The sequence below is a fragment of the Leucopleurus acutus genome (assembly GCF_964270905.1).
Source record: "Leucopleurus acutus genome assembly, chromosome: 5".
Classification (NCBI taxonomy): domain Eukaryota; kingdom Metazoa; phylum Chordata; class Mammalia; order Artiodactyla; family Delphinidae; genus Leucopleurus; species Leucopleurus acutus.
The window spans coordinates 129,289,092-129,310,240 of record NC_139147.1 but is presented as its reverse complement, the minus strand read 5'-3'; the positions used below and the strand labels follow the sequence as shown (position 1 = coordinate 129,310,240).

Sequence of the window (21,149 nt, the reverse complement as noted above, 5' to 3'; positions counted from 1 at the left end):
CCTAAAACCGTGGGCTGCTGTCACTTGCCAATGTGTTTGGCTGAGCTGCCTGTCTCTGTCTAGGTGTGACAGCAGCTCCCTGTCACATGTTGTCTTATGGGCTATGGGGTGGCAGGGCCAGGTCTCCCTTAAGTGCAAGGGTGGAGTAAAGATCCCCCAAAGGCAAATGACCACATTGGGAAAGAGGTGCAAAGAATTGGCCCCTGCTCCCAGGGCAGCCACTGAAGGACCACACCCAGGCCCGTCAGCTCCCATGGACGATGCCTGCCTCACAGGGAAAAGCTGGGATGCTAAGACCTGAAAAGACACCTGGACACACCTTCCAAAGCTTTCTGTCTGCTGTGCTACACACATCATCAAAGAAGCAACCGCAATGTTGCCAAAATATTGGTCAAATCAAAACCACAGTGAGATACCATTTCATACCCTTCAAAAAACAGAAAACAAGTGTTGGGTAAGATGTAGAGAAATTAGAACCCTTGTGCATTGCTGGTAAGAATGTAAAATAGTGCAGCCACTGTGGAAAACAGTATGGAAGCTCTTCAAAAAAAATTAAACATAGAACTACCATATTATCCAGCATGTACACTCCTGGGTATTTACCCAAAAGAATTCAAAGCCGGGACTTGAACAGATATTTGTACACTGGTGTTCATAGCCAGATCATTCACAATAGCCAAAAGGTGGAAACAACCCAAATGTCCATCAGATGAATGGTTAAACATAATGTGATATACACATGCAATGGAATATTACTGAGCCTTAAAAAGGAAGGCTTAATACACATGCTACATACAAAATGAATGAACCTTGAAGATATTATGCTAACAGAAACAAGTCAGACACAAAAGTACAACCATTGCATGATTCCATTTATATGAGGAACCTAGAATAGACAAATTCATAGAGACAGAAAGCAGAATGGTGGTTGCCAGGCAGGGGCTGGGGGAAGGGGGAAGAGGGAGTTAGTGTTTAAGGGGCACGGTTTCCATTGGGAAAGATGAAAAAGCTCTGAAGATGGATGGTGGCAATGGCTGTACAACAATGTGAAAGTACTTAATGCCCTGAATTGGACACGTTTAAATAGCAAATTTTATGTTATATATATTTTACCACAATAAAAAATACAGCCTGGTATCCACAGCGTACCAGAGAGCACGTGGGGAGGCACCAAACCCAGTGCTGTTGGGGAGAGGGTTTGGGAAGGATTCCCAGAGACAATAGCCTCTGAGCTGAGAAGAATCAGCAAGAGACAGAAGAGCAGTGCTGAGGAGGGGAGAGCTCAGAGGTTCAGCGGGGTCGGTATGCAAACACCACCAGGGCGAGGCCCAGCTGCTCCTGGAGGGCTGCTGTGTCCCGCAAAGGGGCCTGGATTACATCCTAAGGAGAGCCCAGAGGGTGACGATCGGGGGGGGGGCAGTACAGCTAACACACTGGAGGGATTAACCAGTTTTCTAAGGCCCATGTGTAAAGAGCAGAACTGACCCAGCCAAGAGCTACTTCGGTGGTAAAATAGGTGAGGCTGCGGGTTGCCTGAGAGGCAGGTAGGGAGTGCTGATCTACTCCACGGCTGCGAGCACGGGGATGCTCAGCCCACAGCGGGTGTGTCAGATACACAAGGCCAGGCTGGCTGTACGGAAGCAGGAGCCTCAGAAACAAAGGGCCAGAGAATAGGTGTTTCTTTTCAGAGTTCTAGTTCTTGATTTTGCTGATTCTTATTATTTTACTAAAGTCACATTTATTAGAACATTGTTGCTGGCAAAATTATTTTTTGTGTGCCATTTAGCGGTCATCAAAGATTGTAAAAATGTTGACTGGCTTATTAAGTCTTTACATGACATGTTGCACGGTGCACCAATGCCACAAAAATCCTCATGAAATTTCACCTAATGAAGTGTCCAGGAGGCAAAATTCTCTGGGGATCTTTTAACTGTTATCATTAACTTGTAGAACGTCAGATTACATGTCAGAAACTAACTGCCTTTATTAAAAATGTGTATTTGGGGACTTCCCTGGTGGCACAGTGGTTAAGAATCCGCCTGCCAATGCTGGAGACACAGGTTCGAGCCCTGGTCCGGGAAGATCTCACATGCCGCAGAGCAACTAAGCCCGTGTGCCAAAACTACTGAGCCTGCGCTCTAGAGCCCACGAGCCACAGCTACTAAGCCCACGTGCCACAACTACTGAGCCTGTGCTCTAGAGCCCGCGAGCCACAACTACTGAGCCCGCGTGCCACAACTGCTGAAGCCTGCACGCCTAGAGCCCTTGCTCTCCAACAAGAGAAGCCACCATAGTGAGAAGCCCACGTGCCACAATGAAGACTAGCTCCCCACTCGCCACAACTAGAGAAAGCCCGCGTGCAGCAACGAAGACCCAACGCGGCCAAAAATAAATTAATTAAAATAAATAAATTTTTTTAAATGTGTACTTTAAAAGATAATCAATTGGCCCCAAATTAAATCCAAGTCTACTGAGATCCTCTTGGGCTATTCTACATTCCAAATTGATTCAAGATCTCCCAACAAACTCTCTTTTCCTTATGCCTGCCCTAAATGGGGCCAAATCCACCCCAGACCAGGCGAAAGGGAAAGATCAGTTCCTCCACCTGGGAAGCAGCGGCTTGCTCTCCATCCTGGAGGCGGGGTACGGCGGTGGGGAGGACCCGCTGCTCCCTGACGTGTTGTGTTGTGGTGAAGGTGTTTGTCAAAGACAAAGTCTGAGCTTTCCAGGAACTCACGCCTGGGCCTCCCTGCGGTGATGGCCGTGGCCAGCTCACTCTGGTGAAGACAGAGTCTTCTAGAGTTTAAAACGTTAGGCTCTTCTCTTAAAAGGAAGAAGACAGGGCTTCCCTGGTGGCGCAGTGGTTGAGAGTCCGCCTGCCGATTCAGGGACGTGGGTTCGTGCCCCGGTCCGGGAGGATCCCACGTGCCGCGGAGCGGCTGGGCCCGTGAGCCATGGCCACTGAGCCTGCGCGTCCGGAGCCTGTGCTCCGCAACGGGAGAGGCCACAACAGTGAGGGGCCCGCGTACCGCAAAAAAAATAAAAAATAAAAAGAAGACAGTGATGGAGTGAGAAGACCTGTATCAGGACCCACTGGCAGAACTGTGGGGCTCAGCTTTCTGCAGCCCACCCCACCCCTCTCCTCCCTGGAGCAGAAGAGCTCGGGCCACGTGAAGGAGAGAGCAACCTCTCCCCGCTCCTGAGGCGTTCCAGCAAAGGCCCCGCACCCAGTCCTCTCCTTGGACTTAGAGAAGCTCACCACCCTCCTTCTCCTACCTGCCCACCATCAGATCCTGTGATATGGTCAGAGAAACGCCTGCTTCTTCCAGCTACCACAGACTCGGGGGCCACCCGCCTCCGCCTTGAGGGGCCTGGGTAAGGGAGGGAGGGGGTATGTTTGAACTGGCTGTCAGTCTGTTTCTCATCTTCCCTGAGGCCCACTTCTGGAAGGCTCAAGTTTGTCAGAGCACATTCTTCTTCCCACAAGACACCAGAGGTCTAGCCGTGCCAGTTTTCACAGGGCTAACTAGAAACAATTCGGGACCTCTCCCCTCCTCCAGCTACCCCCCCACCAGCCCAGATGCACGCCAATCAACCCTCTGACTCATCCCACAATTTACATACGCAGAATTTCAGCTCTAATTTCTGAACCCCTCCGTGGGTTTGCAAAGTGGGGACGCGGTGGCAGGAAGGGCTACCTCCCTGGAATGGGACCCACGGAGATGGGTGGAGCTGGGCAGACTAAGGCCTGGCCTCTCCATTGTTCAAGGACACACGTTCCAGGTGCGGCCAGGCTGAGGCCAGCGGGCTGTCAAGGGTCTAATAAGAGGTCTCTGCACAAAGATCCAGCGCTGGGGCCAAGAGAGGACCCTAGAAGGGTTGAGCAACATAGGAAGGCTGTGGTGAGTGGGCTTTCCTTTGAGTAGTGCTTCTTGCCTGGTAGAGGAAAGAGAGAATTGTGCAGGAAACAAGAGGGCAGCACCTTGAGAGCCACCCATTACCTCCCTGCTCGGAAGGGGGCACCGTTTGCGAGTGAGTAGGGCCAAATGAGGAGAAGGTTAGCAAGGCCCAAACCTCAGAAGCGACCCATAAGAGAACAATAGAGAAAGGCAGCGGTGTTTCCAGAGAGTATTCTGGAAGCGTGGCCAAAATGCCAAGCCTCGAGCTCTCAGCAAACTCCTGGAAGCTCATTCAGAATGTTCCACTCTGAAAGACCTATTTCCTCATCCTCCCAAATTCGGCCACTCAACAGTTCTTCCCGAAACCCTGGCCACGCCCACCGGCAGGCCTGGAACAGGCTGTCCCGAACTTACCCATGATTGAGATCTCAAAGTCATTTATAAAGTGACCTGTTTGCATATCAGAAGTGATTGGGTCCCCATGGAGTTCACAAAGCCTTGTCAGTCCATCGTGCCCCTGTGATAACACGTGTTCTCTTCCAACTAGACTAAGCCTCCACTTAGAAAATGATTTCTATGCGCACGTGCGTTCTGACTTTTATTTTGGGAAACTAGGAGAGCATATCCTTCTGCACTAGCTGGGGGTTGACAGCTGGTGGAGCAGTGCAAGGAATTCATATTTTGAAGTCAGACAGACCGGGTTCAAATCTTGGTTCCACTGCTCACCGGTCAGGGAACTCTCAGAATCTTAGTCTCTTCATCTCCAAAACAGATACAGATAATCATACCTACCTTGTAACATTCTTATTCAGATGGAAATGAATAACAATGTCATAACCTGGGATATAGTGATTTAAACAGATGAGGGAGGTGGCAGAACCCTGGAGACAGGCATTATGGCCCAGGTGTTTAAGGACTTGGGCACTGGATCCAGAAACTTAGAGACAAGTAAGATCAGCGCTGGTCACTAGCAACGGATGGATGTAATAGAGGGGTTGAGGGCAAGTGGGTTGCTTGCAAGGATTCACATCCATGCAGGAAAAGAGTGAGCTTAGGTGAGTGGAAGAAGAGGGATCCCCTGCTCTGCTCTCAAGACTGACTTTCCGAGACTGAGACTGAGGCTGGACGCCCCTTCCGCACCGCCACCCTGGCACTAGAGGGGCCTTGGGGAAATGCCTACTTGTATTGAGGAGGCCATGTGACCAGTGAGCTGGGCATGAGAGGGCAGGTCCACTGTGCGCTGTGTGACAGGCTGGGCACCACGCTGCTGGCAAGGGGCTTGCCTCAGCCCCACCCTACCCCCCTCCCCGCACACGCGCCCGCCCCTGAGGAACTGCCACCAGGCCTCGGAAAGAGGCATCACCCAGCTCAGCTCATCATCAACCCTGTTTCTTAGTGGATAGGAGGGAAGCAAGACACATCCGAGGCAACAGGATGGCAGCTCAGAGCCATTTAATTTTACTATTCAAACAGAATGTGCACCCCCCAGTTGGGAGTGAAGCAGAACTTATTGTTCACAGATTTATTAACAGGCTAATGAGGAGCAATTTGAAGGGGGAAATAAAAAAAAGGGGATTAGCTGAGCCAACATGAGTTCATAAAGAGTCAGTCCTGCCAAGCCAAGCTCATTTCCTTTGTTAATGGGGCTCCCAGACTGGCAGGAAGCCAGAACACGGTGTTACTTGAGTGGAGGAAGCCTTCTGACAAAGCCTGTCATGATATCCCGACAGATATCCGGACCAGAGGTGGACACGTGGCTGAGTCCTCGAGGGAGAACTGCTCAAGGCGTGCCCAATGCAGGCGTGGATGGGCCAGTGTGACCTGGGAGACACCACGCAGCACCGCTGTCCCGGACCTGGGGACAGCTGAAAGCAGCTGACAGATTTGCGAAGGACATGAATGGTGTGAAGCCGGTGGCAATGGCAAATGAGACAGTCCAAAGCCTGAAAATTCAAAATGAGATCCCAGGCTACAAGGAGGGGCTCCAGCCAAAGGGACTGAATCTTCTGGAGTCAGCTGCGGCTGCTGTACCAAAGAATCATAGCCTGGGAGGCTCACACACAGCGGAATTATTTCTCACAGTTCTGGAGGCAGGAAGTCCAAAATCGGGGTGCCAGCCTGGTGGGGCTCTGGTGAGAGCCAGACTGCTGACTTCCCGCTGCACCCTCACGGGTGCAGACAGCTCTCTGGCCTCTTCTACAGGGCCACGAATCCCAACACGGGGCTCCACTTCCATGACCTCCCCGCCTCCAAATACCTGACTTATCTTTGCCGTCTCCCCCTTTAGCTCTCTGAGCCTCACATCCCGTGACGGTGGCCAATCCAAGCTCTGAATCCTCAAAAGTCCTTTTGTTCCTGAGAGAAAGAAACTGCTTCTGCTGGTTTCCTGCCTCATGGTGTGGGTCGCTCGCTGCCCGAATGTGCCTGCTGGTTCCCTAGTCAAGCCTTTGGGCCACAGGAGGTGTCTGGGCACAGCAGCCTCGAGTGTGGCAAGAAGAGCAGAAGCTGCTCCCTGTGTCCTCTGGGGGTCCTTGGGGGCCCAAGGCCTCAGGCAGGAGGCATCAATGGTTTCTTCAAACCACAGTGCCCCAGGGGACAGGGGCTGGCACCCTGCTTCTGTGGGGCTATCCCCGACTCCCTGACTGTTTTCCTGGGGCAACCATAGCCACTGGAATAGTAACCAGCCTTCCTTTTCCACCCTGGCTGATGACTCTCCCCAGGAGACCCTCCCTGCTGCCTTGGGTGGGCCCAAGACACACAGTCCACCAGGGGTCCCTGGGACGCCACTCTCCCCAGAGGAGCAGGACGCAGGACGCAGCCTGGCCCCTAGGCGTCCCTCCTCTCCTCACCAGACATGGAGCAGGCCTGCAGCCCCCAGCCTCACCCCTGAGCAAGGGAAGTGAGGAACAAGCCTCCAGGGGAGGGGGAGTCACCCCCAGGTCTGTCCTGGGGCCAGGGCTGGAGACCCAGAACAAGGGATCCCCGCCTCCAGGCCAGCCAGGATGGGTCGTGACTCTCCCGCAAGACAAACGTTAAGAGAGTCTGACAGAGGCAAACGCTCTCAGGTCAGCCGCTGGGGCCATGCCTTGGAGATGCCCGTTCTCCGCGGCCCCAGCTCCTTCCCCGGCCTTCCCCTGACACGCAACACAGCAGCCTGGTGTCTTCTGTCATTTCTCCACACGCGTTTCTCTTCTTTCCTATACTGTGTGTTGAAAATGTGTTCCACATCAGGTCTCGTTAGCTTAGCTGTGCTCATCCGTTCAGGGCTGTTTCCCTCTCAGTTGACTTGATAATACCCATGTGTTTTGTGACTCGCCCCCCCTGCTGCTTTCCCCCCCTTTTCAGGTTAAACAGATCCAGCTGGCAGGGCCATGCACCTCCCGCTCGACCGTCCACCCACTCTCCGCCCCCAGCACCCCCATGCTCCCCCCGCCTCCCTAGGCACCTCCACCCTAACAGTGGCCCTGCTGCCCCCTCGTCCGTCCCCGCCTCCACCTCCACACCCACGCAGACCCCACACCTTCCACCCCCCCCCCCCCCCCCCACTGCTGGCCACCTCCTCACAGAGGAACGCCTCCCTCACACACACTCACGCTTCCCCTGCAGACACACTCCCTTCCCCCACAGTTCCCAGCAGGTCCCTCTGGCACCAGGGCTGGGTGCTCCCCGCTGAACTGCCCTGAGCTCAGGGCCCCTGAGCGGCTCCCCCAGTGGAAGGACCCTGCGTGGCACTGGGGTTCTGCTCCAGGCCTGCGTGTCCTCCACCGAGGAAGGGGTGCCGTCACTCAGGAGCCCAAGGCTCCCGTCCCCAGGCCTGCCCACCACCCTCCTGCCCAGGGACGCCTCTGATGAACGGAAGTGCGTGAGGGACTGGCAACTTCATGAGCAGAGGACTGGAAAGCCACTCTTCCCTTTCTTTTTTTGACTGCTCCAAAAATACAACAGACTCCCCCCTGCCCTGCTCCTCCCACAGGAAGCCCCTCCTGTGTGCATCCACCATCTGGGTGGGGCTGACTTCCCTCTGGACTTGGCTCAGGACCTCTCACAGGTTACACCTACTCCTACCAGACACTTTTTTCCGAAGCCCCTGCTCTTGTCTCCCGGGAGAACTGGTCTCGGGTTGGCCTGTTTCCCCCCCTATCCAAACCTCTCTGGGCCTTCCAGAAGTGGTCTTAGAGGCTCTGGCTTGGTGGCTAGGCTTTTCTCGAAAGGCGCCAGGCGTATTTCCGGACCCCACTGACATTTAGAAAATCTAAACATTCATAAATGTCTGCATGGCCTTTTTAAAATTAGCCATGAGTTGTTAAAGGTCTCTGTGATTCCCACAGTATTCAGCTCCTCTTTAATTTTTTTCCCTGAAATACAGAGTTACTTTTCATTTCCCACGTTCATTTCTGGAGCAGCTTTGCTCCAAGGGGAAAGAGTCAGCCGTCAACACATGATAATAGGTCTGGGGGTCATTGCTCATGAGGAAGAGATTTCAAATACCACATCAAGGGCAGGCAAAGAGAAATGTGCTGAACAGCTAACACGGGCGAAGCACTTTACCTGTACTATGTAGTTTTAATTTTGCCCTCAGAACACACTGAAAGTGGAGGTATTATTGTTCCCACTTTACAGATGAAGAAACTGAGGTTCAGAAAGATGAACAGCAGCTTGCCTAAGCAGACTTAGCACCTAAATGGCTGAGCTGGGATTTGAATGTCTATGCTCTCTCTACCCAGCATACCAGGTGGCTCCCACTTAAGGGTCTGGAAATAGAGCAGAACAGCAGCCTACGCTTCAACCAAGAGAAATCCTATGCCTCACACGTAAAGGCGCAGCAAGGACTACACCAAGGAAGGGGCCCCGCTCCGGCTAGAGCAGAGGACAGCCGTACAGTGAGGACCAGGGAGAAGCTGCCTTCAGATGCCCGCAGGACGCCCAGCGCGTCGGCTGTGAGCTGTCAGACTCTCCAGAGGAAGCAGGCGCTTCCTCATTTGGGACCCTAGTTATCCAGCATATTACACGTATTGTTCCCAGCACCGCTTGTTATAAAAGCCGCCGCTTAATGGTTACTGCATGTGCCAGCCCCTTGGCTAAATTCAGAGCATGCATCCTTCGGCCTCCGCAGCCCTGCGGGGGAGGGTCCATTTTATACAGGTAGGAACTGAGACTCAGCTGCGGAGGAAGTGGCCCAAGGCCATGCTGTTAGGGGGTTTCAAAGCCCAGCTTCAGACCCCGGACCGTCCAGATTCATGACATGATTCAGGGTGGCACGTTTAATGAAATTTGTGTGTGCCTGATGGCCCTGCATAATTTAAAACTGAAGTTCCCATAGGAATACATTTGAAGTAAGAGTCATATTTCAAACTTTTCCCACGAAGTGAGATTTTATGAATATTTTTGTTTGCACATATTAGCATAGCACATGCCCCCGCCGTACGGGCACCCACAGCTCCAGCTAGATCCCAAGGATGTGGCTCCTGGGCCAAAGTCCTCCTTATCCCAACCCCCTGGCACTGGGAAGATGCCCTGAAGGTAGCCCAGCCCTGAGCACTTGCAGCTGCTGCTCTGATCCCAGCCAGCGTAAAGGAGACTGTGTCCTATTGTTGCAAATAGAATTTACACAAACAAAAAACAACAAAGCTCACGCTCCTGGACAGCGATTCCTCCCTGCAGGCTGGCAGGCGAGCTGTGGTCCCTCTCACAGTCCCCTTCTTCCCTCTTTCAGTGGAGGTGGGCTAAGAGCACTGAGGCAGAGAGTGTGCCTCAGAGCAGGGAGGATGGTGGTGGAAAGGACCCAAGACGCCCGCCCATCCCTAACAAGGAGCAGAGTGATTGCTTTCAGAGGCCCGCAGGTCTCCAGCCACGCTCTGTGGTGGCTGCTCTGCGTGATGCAAATGCCCTTGGTATTTGGCCCAGGCTGGGGGAGCCAGCCCCCAGGCTAAGCAGGCCATGGTGTGAGGCGCCTAGCAGGATGCCCTCCCCGAAGCCTGGCCCCAGCACCCCAGGTTCCCTTGCTGATTTCATTAGCCCAGTCTTCATGCTGACGGGGAAGGGCAGGGACCATGTGTCTGGAGCAGGCTTGGTACATGGCTCTCTGAGGTGGCCAGCAACTCCTGACTCTCCTTCAGAGCGGGCCTCAGACCCCTTGTCTAGACCGAGGGGGAGAAAGAGCTTAGACCCCTAAGCTTGGGTCTGTCTTCCTCCTGGGCCTATTTGAAGCAAGACTCAGGCTTAAAGAGTCCAAATAGATCCAAGGCCACCGTGAATTTATGGTAATCATCAGTGATCAGTCTACTGGTGATTACAAGGGAGGTGGGGAGAAGATTCCCAACCCAACAAACATTTCATCATTACACATCGCTGTTCCTCCATTCTTTTTCCATTCCAGCTACCCACCTCCCCACTGTAGGTCTCACAGCCTATAAAGCATTCCTGTTTGGCATTCTAAGTGACTCCCCTCTTGGATCTGATCTGCATATATGACTAAAAACAAGCCTGGTATTTAAGCGAACAGGAATCAGTTAGCCCTCCGCGCATCCCCGGGTGGCCCGGCTATCCTCAGACATCTTCAACTCCAATACAGCAGACCGAGAATAAGCATTTAGGGACTGGGCCTCTCACTTGCTGCTCCTCACAAAACCACTGCCACATACCATATCCCTTAAAACAAGTACAGATTGATCCCACGCCAATACATTATCATAAAATTGGCTCCAAAGCAGTGATGTTCCCAGGGTGCCAAGTAAATGCAAATACAAAACCACCCTTGGGGCTATTTCCTACCCAGACCACACAAAATTTCCACAGGGGGAAAAAAATCCCACTGCCAATGACCACACCATCAAACATTACAGAACATAAAGGAAACACTCCACCATAAACAAGAGCAAGCAGACACAGAATGTGGGAGGATTAGCAATCTCAAAATTTGCGCTAATAAAACAATCCAGAAAGGACTATAAAATAAATACATTTAAAATAGTTGAAGAAACTAAAATGAAAATAGAAATCATAAGGAAATACCAAGAAACCATGAAAATAGGGCAGATAGATTTGAAAAACTATTTGAAAATAATGCTAAAGGATGTACTTCAGGAAAAAGGAAGTTAAATCAACAAGGGTGGGTGAAATGCAAGAAGCAACGGTGAGCAAAGAAACCAGTAAACTTGTGGGTAAATATAAATAAGTACTGAACTATTTATAAGTAACAACTGTATTAATAATGACCACTGGGAGGAGGGTAAAGACAAGCAGAGCTAAAATATAGTCAACAATAACATGGAAGATGGGAGAGGATGCTGGGCATCCAAACATCCCAGGATCCCACCAAAAGCACAGGAGGATTGAGCGGGTGTCTCACAAAGTTGGTTGGGGTGCTTCTGGGGCAATGGATACCACTCTGCGCTATGCTGTCCTCTCCCACCAGAAAGTTTCTTCAGCTTTTCTCCCCAGAGCGTATCTGAAAGTCAGAACCTACAGAATCATGTACCCTCATCCCCTTGAAGCAAGAGTGGGAGGCCACTTACCCATGCTGGTCACGGTGTATTGGTAAGGTTCTGAGAGGAAGTGTGGGAGGGTGAGGACAAAGGCCCCCGAAGCCAGGAGGAGACCCCCCATGCCGATCAGACGCGGACGGTGCACCCGGCTGCCAAAGTAGCTGACAAAGATGATGAGGATGGCGTTGCTGATCTGCAGAGAGAGTAGAGGAGCCGAGTGAGACCAGAGGCTCTGTCCTCACCCACCCACAGAGTGGACCTGCCTGTCACAGCAGAGAGGCAAGAAGCTGCCTGGTGTCGCCCAAGGGCCCAGGCAGAGCTGTGGTGCCAGCTTTGCCGGGAGGGCCAAGCATGCAGTTTCAGCTTTCCCCTGTTGTCAGAAACCCTTCCCAGCCTCAGCCTTCTAGACCAGACCAAGAGAAGTCTCTAGAGACCACGGGAAGCTCAACCATTAGGACCAAAGCTTTGGGGGCCAAATTCAAGAAAGCTTCCTATTCTGGCTGGCTCCTAGGAACAGTACGTGTTCCCTAACTAAACTCCCTAAGGACTCTGAGTTCACAGTCAGAATAACCACCAAGCAACCTTCACTATCTCATTTCATCATGCAACAAGTCGCATGTTTGCAGACGACACAATTGGGGCTCAGAATAGTAAGTAACTTGCCATGTCCATGAGGTCAGGAGGTGGCTCAAACAAGGACTGCCTGAGTTTAAAGGGCCCCGCCTTAACTACAGTGGTCTACTGCCCCTTGGAGAAGTGAGTTTCTGCCCCAGCAGCTCTGCTCCTAATCGGCTCTGGCCCTCCCTGGGTTGGCTTCCACCTCTGTGAATGAGGGATGAGGACTAAAGCGCCCTAAGTCCCTTCCCGGGTGGAAACACCAGTAACTCATGTTCCTGGTGCTCCCTGGAAAGAGTGCTCTCTGAGCCACACCCAGAGCCAAAGAGGGGAACCGAAGGCCCCAGCTTGGGGAGCAGGGTCTTAAATGGTAAAAGGGGTGCTGGCAGATCTTCTGACCTCGACTCCATCCAAAGAGATGGTCCTCTGCCCCAGAAGGTGAGTCCACCTGAACCAGAGGAGCCCTGGATGTCAGCACTCATAACCCCTACCCTGTCCACACCACAGTCTCCTTCCGGCCGTTAAAGCAGGTGTCCCTGTCTCGGGAAATAGGGACCAGAGTCTTGGTATGTGGCTCTTGCCAAGATTGTCAATGACCTCCTCATTGCCAAGTCCGCTGGCCAATTCTCAGTTCTCTTCTCACTTGATGTCTCAGCACCATTTGATTCAGTTGACTGTTTCTGCCTTCCTGAAACACTCCTTTCGCTAAGTTTCCATGACACCATGTTCTCCTAGTTTGCTGCCCCTGGTTGCTCCTTCTCAGTCTTCTTGGTTGGTTCCTCTTCGCCTCCCTGATCTCTCAACTCTCAGAGCTCAGTCCCCATACCTCTGCTCTTGTCTTGGGAGCTCAGCCAGTCCTACGGCTTTCCTTGTTCTGTATGCGCTTCTGATTCCCACAGGCCCGGCGCATCCCAGAGCTCATTCCTCACCTTCCACCCAAAACCCGGTGCCCCCCTCCCCAGTCCTCCTCCTCTCAGTAGATGGCACCTCATCCTATGAGTGGCTCAAGCAAAACGTCTGCGCATCATCCTCGACTGCCCTTTCACACCGACATCCAACCACCAGCAAATCCCATTGGCCGGGCCCTCAATGGAAGCCAACCACTTCTCACCACCTCCACCACTACCACCTGGTCTCAGCCACCATGGCACCCTTCTGAGCTTTGCCTTCTACCCACCGCCACTCTTGCCTCAGAGCCCTCTATTCTCCTCCTAGCGGCCAGAGTGGTCCTGCTGAAATGTCAGACCGTGTTCCCTCTGCCCAAATCCGATACGGTCCCAGAGCCTCTGAAGCCCTGAGGAGCCTGTCCCCTTCCCCATCACTGCTCCGACCTGCTCTCCTTCTGTCCCCCCAACTTCCTCCACCCCAGCCACTCTGCCTCTGGCTGCTCCCTCATCTTACATGTCTGCGGGGGGCTCCCTTCTCAACGAGCCCTACTTTAGATCTCTGCTCAGGTCGAACCTTCTCATTAAGGCCTTCTCTGAAAAAGAAGGGGGTCGGGTGGGTGAAATGGGTGAAGGGCGTCAAAAGTACACACTTCCAGTTATAAAATAAACAGGTCCTGGGATGTCACATACAGCATGGCGACTATAGTTAATAACCCTGTACTGTATATTTGAAAGTTGCTAAGAGAATAGATCTTGCAAGTTCTCATCACAAGAAAAACACTTGAACCATGTGAGGTACTGGTTGTTAGCTAGACACTGTGGTGATCGTTTTGCAATATATACTTATCTCGAACCATTATGTCGTACACCTGGACAGCTAATATAAAGTTAAATATCCATGATATCTTAATTAAAAAGGAGTTATTTTAAATATAACTTATATTTGTAATAATTAACAGAAATAAATTATAATATATTAAAATATATTTATAATTTAAATATAATTTAAAGAATAAAGTTATTTAAAATGTAACCACCGTGCCCCTCCACGATTTTATTTTTCTTCATAGCATTTACTCCAATCTGATCCACAATGTTTTATTTATTTCTATAAATAAATGTCATATTTATCAGTAGAATGATATATATGAGCAGAGATTTTTGTCCGTCTGTTCATTCCTGTCTCCCCAGCACCTAGAATGGTGTCTGACACATAGCTGGTGTAAATGGTAGGTTTTTCAAGAAGAGGACACGATTGCCCAGAGACCCCTCCTGTGTGGCCAAGAGTAAGAATGGTTTATGACACACAGAGAAAGGGGATGTGAAGGTGGGTGAGGAGGCAGCCTAGTCTGATCGGGAAAGACGTGGTTCTAGGACATTCTGAAACCAGCACCTGGAAACAAAGCTTTATCCTTATGCTTCCTAGATTTCATTCCCTTTTTGTTTCCCCATCATTTTGCATGAAATGATTGTAAATGTCAGACCATTATCAGCTGAGCTAACTGAGGCTGACTTGAAAAGGTCTGGGAGAGGGACGGGAGAGGGCCCCGAAGGGACCCAGGGAGGAAGGATTGGGGGGTGTCCCACCCCATCCACCTGGAGCGGCCCTTCCTGCGCTCCCCCCAGGGCCTGGGCTGGCTTCTAGGAGGGAAGCTGGGCCTCTACAGCTGTTACGGCTGATGCTGGCTTAAGACCTTGGTTCCCAAACTTTCCTTCAGCTGTGGCTTTCCTTTGAAAAAAATTATTTTCCCTAATACTAAAAAAAAAAGAAGAAGCTGTTCTAGCTGAGGAGAACAGGGCCTCTGCAGCCTGGGCCTCAGCCCCTCGGCCCGGAAATGGCCCCTAAAACAACTCTGTGGACTTCGTGTTAGAGCATCTGAAGGTTATCACACAGCCCATTTGTAACACATCCCTGCCCATGCCTCAAACCAAAGGGGCCCAGGGCAAACTGACAGGGGGCATTAAGGGTGGCTGACTGCATCTGCTCAGCCCTGGCCGTGGGTGGGCCAGGGAAGCCGCTACTTCACCGGGCTGGATGCCCCACGTCTTCCCTGCCAGCCAAGCCCTCCTCCTGCCGCTGGCTTGTTACACCCAGCCCTGGTCTCCCCTTCTCCTCACCCTCTGAACCCCAGCGAGACTGGGTCCAGCGTGAAGGCTCCCGTCTCCTGGAAGCTGGCTGCACACTCCAGGCATCCAGATGGGCTCACCTTCCCCTCCACCAGGCCTGGTTCTTTTCTCACACCCCTCAGGCTTCTGATAGGCAGCCGCCTTGCGGTCTGCGGTGCTGCCAAATCCTGCCTTTTCTTCCTTTGCAGCACTGCCGGGGTCCTCTTCTCCCCCAGCCGCTTAGGCCTGGCTGTGACAGCCGCCCAGCCATCTGACTTCGGGATACACTGTCCCTCAACTCAAGTGTCTACCAGGCACCTCTTCCAGAGGGTTCGTCTTCACGAGACTGTGCACCCGGGCCTGGCTCTGCTCAAGAAGCCAGGCCAGTCCCTTACTGCTCACCTCAAAAGCTGGGAGCCTCGAGCTTGAACATGAAGCCCCCTCTGACTTGGCTGCTCTCTGCTCTTCCGGTAAGACCCCTACTTTCTTACTCAGTCTGTTTCTAAACGCTTCGGTCAGAATCAACGGGATTGTAGAAAGCCCTTTGGCTGAGTTCCTCTCCTCCACACAATCACCCATCCACTCCCCCTCAACACACACAGATACACACACACACACACACACACAGAGATACACATACAGACGCACACAGATACAGAAATACAGACAGACAGACACACGGATACACACACAGTGTCAGATCACAGATACACACATATAGTCATGCACACAGACACACACAAATACTGAGACACACGGAGAAACAGATATACACACAGACACACATTTTCCCACTAAGCACACACACAAGATTGTTAGGTTCAAGGAATTAACTTTCTTATGATGTTTGCCTCAAACCATGCCCATAGGCATGTTCTAAAACCTGACTGTTGAAAAGCTCATCTAAGTTTAGAAGAGAGAAAATTTAATGGGTGAATTATTTTCATTTTTTATTGAACTATAACCTGGGGAAATATTTTGCCCCTTATTTGCCTAATCAGTCTCCTGCCACAGACACACGGATACACACACAGTCTCACATGTCCCAGCTAGCTACTCCCTGCCCCTTGAAAAATCCAGTTGTTCCTGGGCCCACATCTTTGTTCCAAGCATGGGAAAAATAAAAATGAAAATTTAACCATCAAAGATCATAGATTCAACTATCATGCGAGCCATAGTGGAAGAGAGGATTAGCCTACACACCAGCTCTGATATTGATTAGTAGATGTGCCTAGAACACTGTGTTGAGAAGGATTCAGAGTTTGGACTCAGCAGAAAAGAAGACTGCAGTTGATTAGTGATGTCTGCCAGGGTCATGGGATAGGACTGTGATGACACAAATGTCAGAGATTTGTTTTTCTCGTGTCCTTCGTGAATGAAGACAACATGTGCCAGAAGCATTATCAAAGTCACAGGCCAACACACAGAAGGGTGCATTTTGTGTGAGTGGCGCCAGGTCCCTGTCCTGTAAGAGAGCACAGCCTATGTGCAGGGGAAGACCCCCGTCACTGGGCATCACCAGGAAGCTCAAGACACAGATGCACAATCAGGTAGACAGAGGCATATGTAAGCACGTGTATACACACACACATACATTAAAACACACGGACACAGACACACATCCAGAAAGCAGTGAAGGCATCCACGTGGGCCTGGGGGTTCAGAGGAGGGGGTTTGAGGCCCATGAGGCCAGCAGGCATGACTGATGGGCCTCAGGGCTGTACGTGTGCAAGTACGTGCACGTCACAGGGTGGAGGAACAGTCCATGGGGAGGAGGAGTGCGTGGCGACCGTCAGACGGACCTGGGCTCCCATCCTGGCCGCACTACACACATGTGCGGCCACTGGGATGGGGGTAGACTTTCTGCTGCCAGCTTCCTGTCTGGAAGACGTGACTGTGAAGAGAGCCCTCCTCCGAGGACGGCAGGGGGATCTGGCACAGGCGTGGCGGAGAGGGCTCCTGAGGGGCACTGCCGTGTGGGCCGTGGAGGGAGCAGGAGTCAAGGGGAAAGGGGCGTTTCCAGCAGGCAGCAGGCTGTGGGATGGGGAGACTGGAAGGTGGGGGTTGGGGGACGTTGGAACACTTCCCACCTTCTTTACAGCCCATTGCAGAAGCTGTCTGGGGAGCCCAGACTCTACTGGGTCGGTTGTTGGCCTGAATTTCGCTATGTCAAGGGAAGATCTAGTTGCATCTGGGCTCCTGGGAGGGGGAGGCCAAGACCTCCATCCCAGAACAGTGGGCCTTGTGGGAAGAAAAGACAGGAGCCAGGCCCAGGGCCCATCTCCTCACCTGGAGCCGACGATGCTGCAGCCACGATGCAGGGGCTTGCTGCCTCCCCTGCCCCTTTCTCCCTGGCTTCCAGTGACTCCTAGCTGACCCTGCCCTCTGACCTCTCACCCTGGCCTCTTGGCCCACCCTATCTTCCTCTAACTTTGACGTGCCATCAGTGAGGGACAGTGTAAACTCCACGTGGCTGGGAGGTCATAGACCTCTGACCTTGCCTGGCAGTCAGGGCCATTGAGCAGCTCTGTCTCCTGTTGCCCTCCTAAGACAGGAGCTGCCAGCCTGGGGCTGCTTCCCTAGCTGCATGCCTGGGGCTCGTCTTCCCCTGGACCGGGGATGGGCAGAGGCCACATAACCTCGTGGATGGTCACAGAACTCAATTAGAGGCACAGAGTTTGGAGGCAGCAGGCCTGCACACCTGGCACAAGCTGCTGCCCTTGCTGAGCCCTGGTGCCCTCAGCTGTCAGCAGGGAGGAGCAGAGTACCTGCTCGCAGGGCTGCTGTGAGGAGGTCAGGTGCCTCCAGAGGCTCTCAGCTCAGCGCCTGGTGCAGGGCAGCCTTGGGAAATGTAGCTGGCTGTCTCCATCCCCCATGGGTCCAACCCTGCCCCCCCCACCCCGTTCTTCTGCTCCTCCCAAGGCCCCTCCTGGATGCCGTGATCAGGGTGGTGCACAAGTGGGGTCTGATGGACTAGAGCATCCTGCTTACCTCATTCAAGCTGGAAATGAGACCTGAGGAAGAACTGGAGAGGCCAAAGCGCTTCTCAATTGTGGTGAGGCTGCTCTTGAAGTAGGCGCTATACAGGAGCTGGCAGAGCTGCAGCAGGCCATGGCACAGCACGAACACCTGGGGAGGAGACCTGGACGGTGAGGCCTCTGGACAGTGAGCCCTGACCACCCAGCTTGGCCCTCCATTCGGGGGCACAGAGGCCCAGCAGCCTGGCCCCGCTCCCCTGTTAGCTGGGAACACTTTCTCCATCAGGTGGTCCTAGGGTGAAATGTCATCATCCTCGGACCAGTTTCACCCACAGCCTTAGTCAACACATGTGAACCATTCCCATCATTCCTGCCATTCTTGTCACATTATCATCAATGGCAGGAAAACCACAGGGTTGAAGAAGCATCCCTGAGGGAAAGGCCTGACTCATCAGCCATGGCCCAGGGCATTCAGCACCTGGAATTGTTCTCTGACAGCTCTGCCCTCCCTCCTGTGTCCTGTGAGGGCTGAGGGCCACATTCATGTCACTCCCAGGGGCACAAACAAGCCAGGGGTCACACTGCTCCATTCCTCTTGACCTGCCTTCCGTTCTCCCTCCATCAACACCCATCCTCCCAGGCCCACCTCTCACACCCCAGTGAGGCTCCAGGATGGGCTTTCACACTAGCGCATTTGAATGAAAACACTAGCCAAGCTTGTTACCACCTCTTATACGGGGTATTTGTGACTGTGCCGGCTCCTCTCCTGAGTGGATGATGAGGGCCTGGAAAAGGCATCCCACCCTGCCCCATATGCCTTGTCCTGTGGGTATGAGTAAATGTGACAAGTAAATGTGGTTGATGGGGAGGGTGGAGAGGGCTTGTGGTATCTGGAGTCGGCTGCAGGCGGAGCTCTCCTGGGTCCTCGGCTATTGGGCTGAGAGCAGGCTCAGAGCTCAGAGCCCAGGGCCCCACATCCTGAGCCCCCTGGAATTGCCCCTTCTGGAGATTCACTCTTCCTCCAGGGAAGGGTGGAGTGCCATTATGTTTCGTAGTCTGCCAAAGCTCTTCCCTTAATTGAAGGGCTGGCATCTCAGGAGAGCAACTGGGGCTCCACCTTCATTTCCGTTTCCTTGTAAAGCCAAGCCAGCCCCTCCGCAGGGGCCCGGCTCCAGGCTGTGGGATCAGAGCTGACCTCCCCTCTCCTACCTGTCAAGGAAGAGCCTTTGTGAGGCCAGTGTGCAGCCCTAGTTGCCTGCCCGTGCATCCAGATCCAAGGAGGTCATCAGGCCACAAAAGCAGACACCTGTCCGAACCACCGGCCCCCTGACCCCGGAGCCCGCGGGGCCTCCTCACTCCTCATCAGTGGCAGAAGGAAGCCTGTCCACCTGGAGTCAGGGGCAGCCCGCCACCCCTGCCCCCTTAGGGAGGCTCCACTCTGCTTCATTTCATATACTAGAATTCTTAATATTCTGTGATAAAGGTACCCTGGAAAATGATCTAGTCTCTCTTACAAATGGGGAAACAGAAGTTCAGAGAGGGAGAGGGGGAATCCTAGCGCCCCAGAGTTGGGGAAACCAAGGGCCTGCGAGGGTGGGAACTGGCCATGGCTGCTCCATTGTGTGAGAGGCAGGCCCAGAACCGGTCCTCGGCAGGCATCTCAAGTGCCTGGCACTAAGCCCACAGTGCCTGCCACATGCAGGACAGAGGCCATTTGGTCTTGGATGCCTTGCCAGATCCTCTTCTTCTGACCGTCCCCTAAAGGCTGATGCCCCCCCAGACTCTGTCTGTAGTCCCCTTCTCTGCGCACGGCACCCTTTCTGCACACACTCATTGGAAACCCCATTTGTGGTGCCCACATCTCAGACCCTCCTCCAGAACGTCCCCCAGAGCTTTTACCCTCAAGTCCACCTCATTGTGTGCTGGACGTGTCCACGTGGACGTTCTCAGACCCCTCAGGCTAATCGCTTCCCAAATAGGGCTCAGGGCCCTCCCCCACAAACCTCTCTAGTTTTTCATTCATTCCCCACCACCTTCACTCAGTTCCCTAAGCCAGAAACCGGGAATCCTCCTGGATGCCTGTTCGTCACTCCCTGGCATTTGGTGCCACTGCTGAGCCCTGTGATTTCACCTTGGCATCTCTTGTATTTGACCGGCCCTTCATCTCCAGATTATGCCTTCCCTCAGGCCCTCTCCCCTCTCCCCTAGATTCCTTCAGATTCCTCTCACAGATCTCCTGCCATCCCCTCAAACCTTCCATCCCACCACTCCAGAAAGAGCTTTATCAAACACCAATGTGAGCAGGTTACTCCCAAATTAATACCTCTCACTGGCTCCCCACTTCCTACAAGATATAAACCAATGCTCATGGCTGGTATCCAAGATGCTACAGGTCCTAGACCCTGCCTGCCTCTTTGGCTCCACATCCTGCCGTGGCAGATCAAGTTTCACAAAGATGGCTACACCAATATCTCCTGTCCCACACACACCTCTAACGATGGGACAATGACATTCGTTCATCAAGAAGTGGGCTCTGTACTCCCTCCCTTTCAATATGGACCAATTTTAGGTATTTGCTTCTAAGGAAGAGAAGGAAGAAGAAGTGATGCTCTGTGACCCCTGGAGCCAAGTCCTGAAAGTTGATAGTGAACCCCCAGCCCTTTCTCTCTTGGGACCCTTAGACCCCAGACATCACACTATAAGGAAGCCCCGTCTTCCCTACTCACGGGGGGTCCACATGGTGGTGTTCCAGCCAACAATTCCAGTTAAAGTTTCAGCCTGCAGCCAGCATCAGCGGCCAGACATGTTACTGAGAGCCTTCAGAGGATTCCAGCCTCCAATGCCAAGTGGAGCAAGAGTGAGCTTCTATAGATGGCAGATCCGTGAGCAAACTAAACGTTGCCGTTGATTTAAGCGCTAAGTTTAGGGCTGCTTTGTTATGCAGCACTAGAGCTAGAACACCTTGTCCTTCAAACTGCATCAAGGTCACACCACCCCACAGCACACACTCATTGTCTGCATCTTTGCTCACAATCTGCACAAAATCATCTTCCCCGCCTTTGTCTGGATAACCCTTCGGTGGCCCCCTTGCCCAGCACAGGGCTCAGGCATGTGTCAAGTTCAAGGTGGCTTCCGAAAATCCCGGCACCTGATACTGACTTCTGCGAAGAGGTATCTTGA

At 52.7% G+C, this 21,149-nt stretch overlaps 1 protein-coding gene across 1 annotated transcript in view; it reads right to left on the bottom strand.

The window, feature by feature from the left end:
• SLCO2A1 (solute carrier organic anion transporter family member 2A1) overlaps positions 1–21,149 on the bottom strand; it is a 78,092-nt gene that overhangs the window by 24,020 nt on the left and 32,923 nt on the right. Inside the window, exons 2-3 of the mRNA XM_082839911.1 lie at positions 17,983–18,120; positions 11,414–11,576 (exon numbers count right to left, since the gene is read on the bottom strand). Of these exons, the coding sequence (XP_082696037.1) occupies positions 11,414–11,576; positions 17,983–18,120 (301 nt within the window). The remainder of the gene's footprint in view (positions 1–11,413; positions 11,577–17,982; positions 18,121–21,149) is intronic.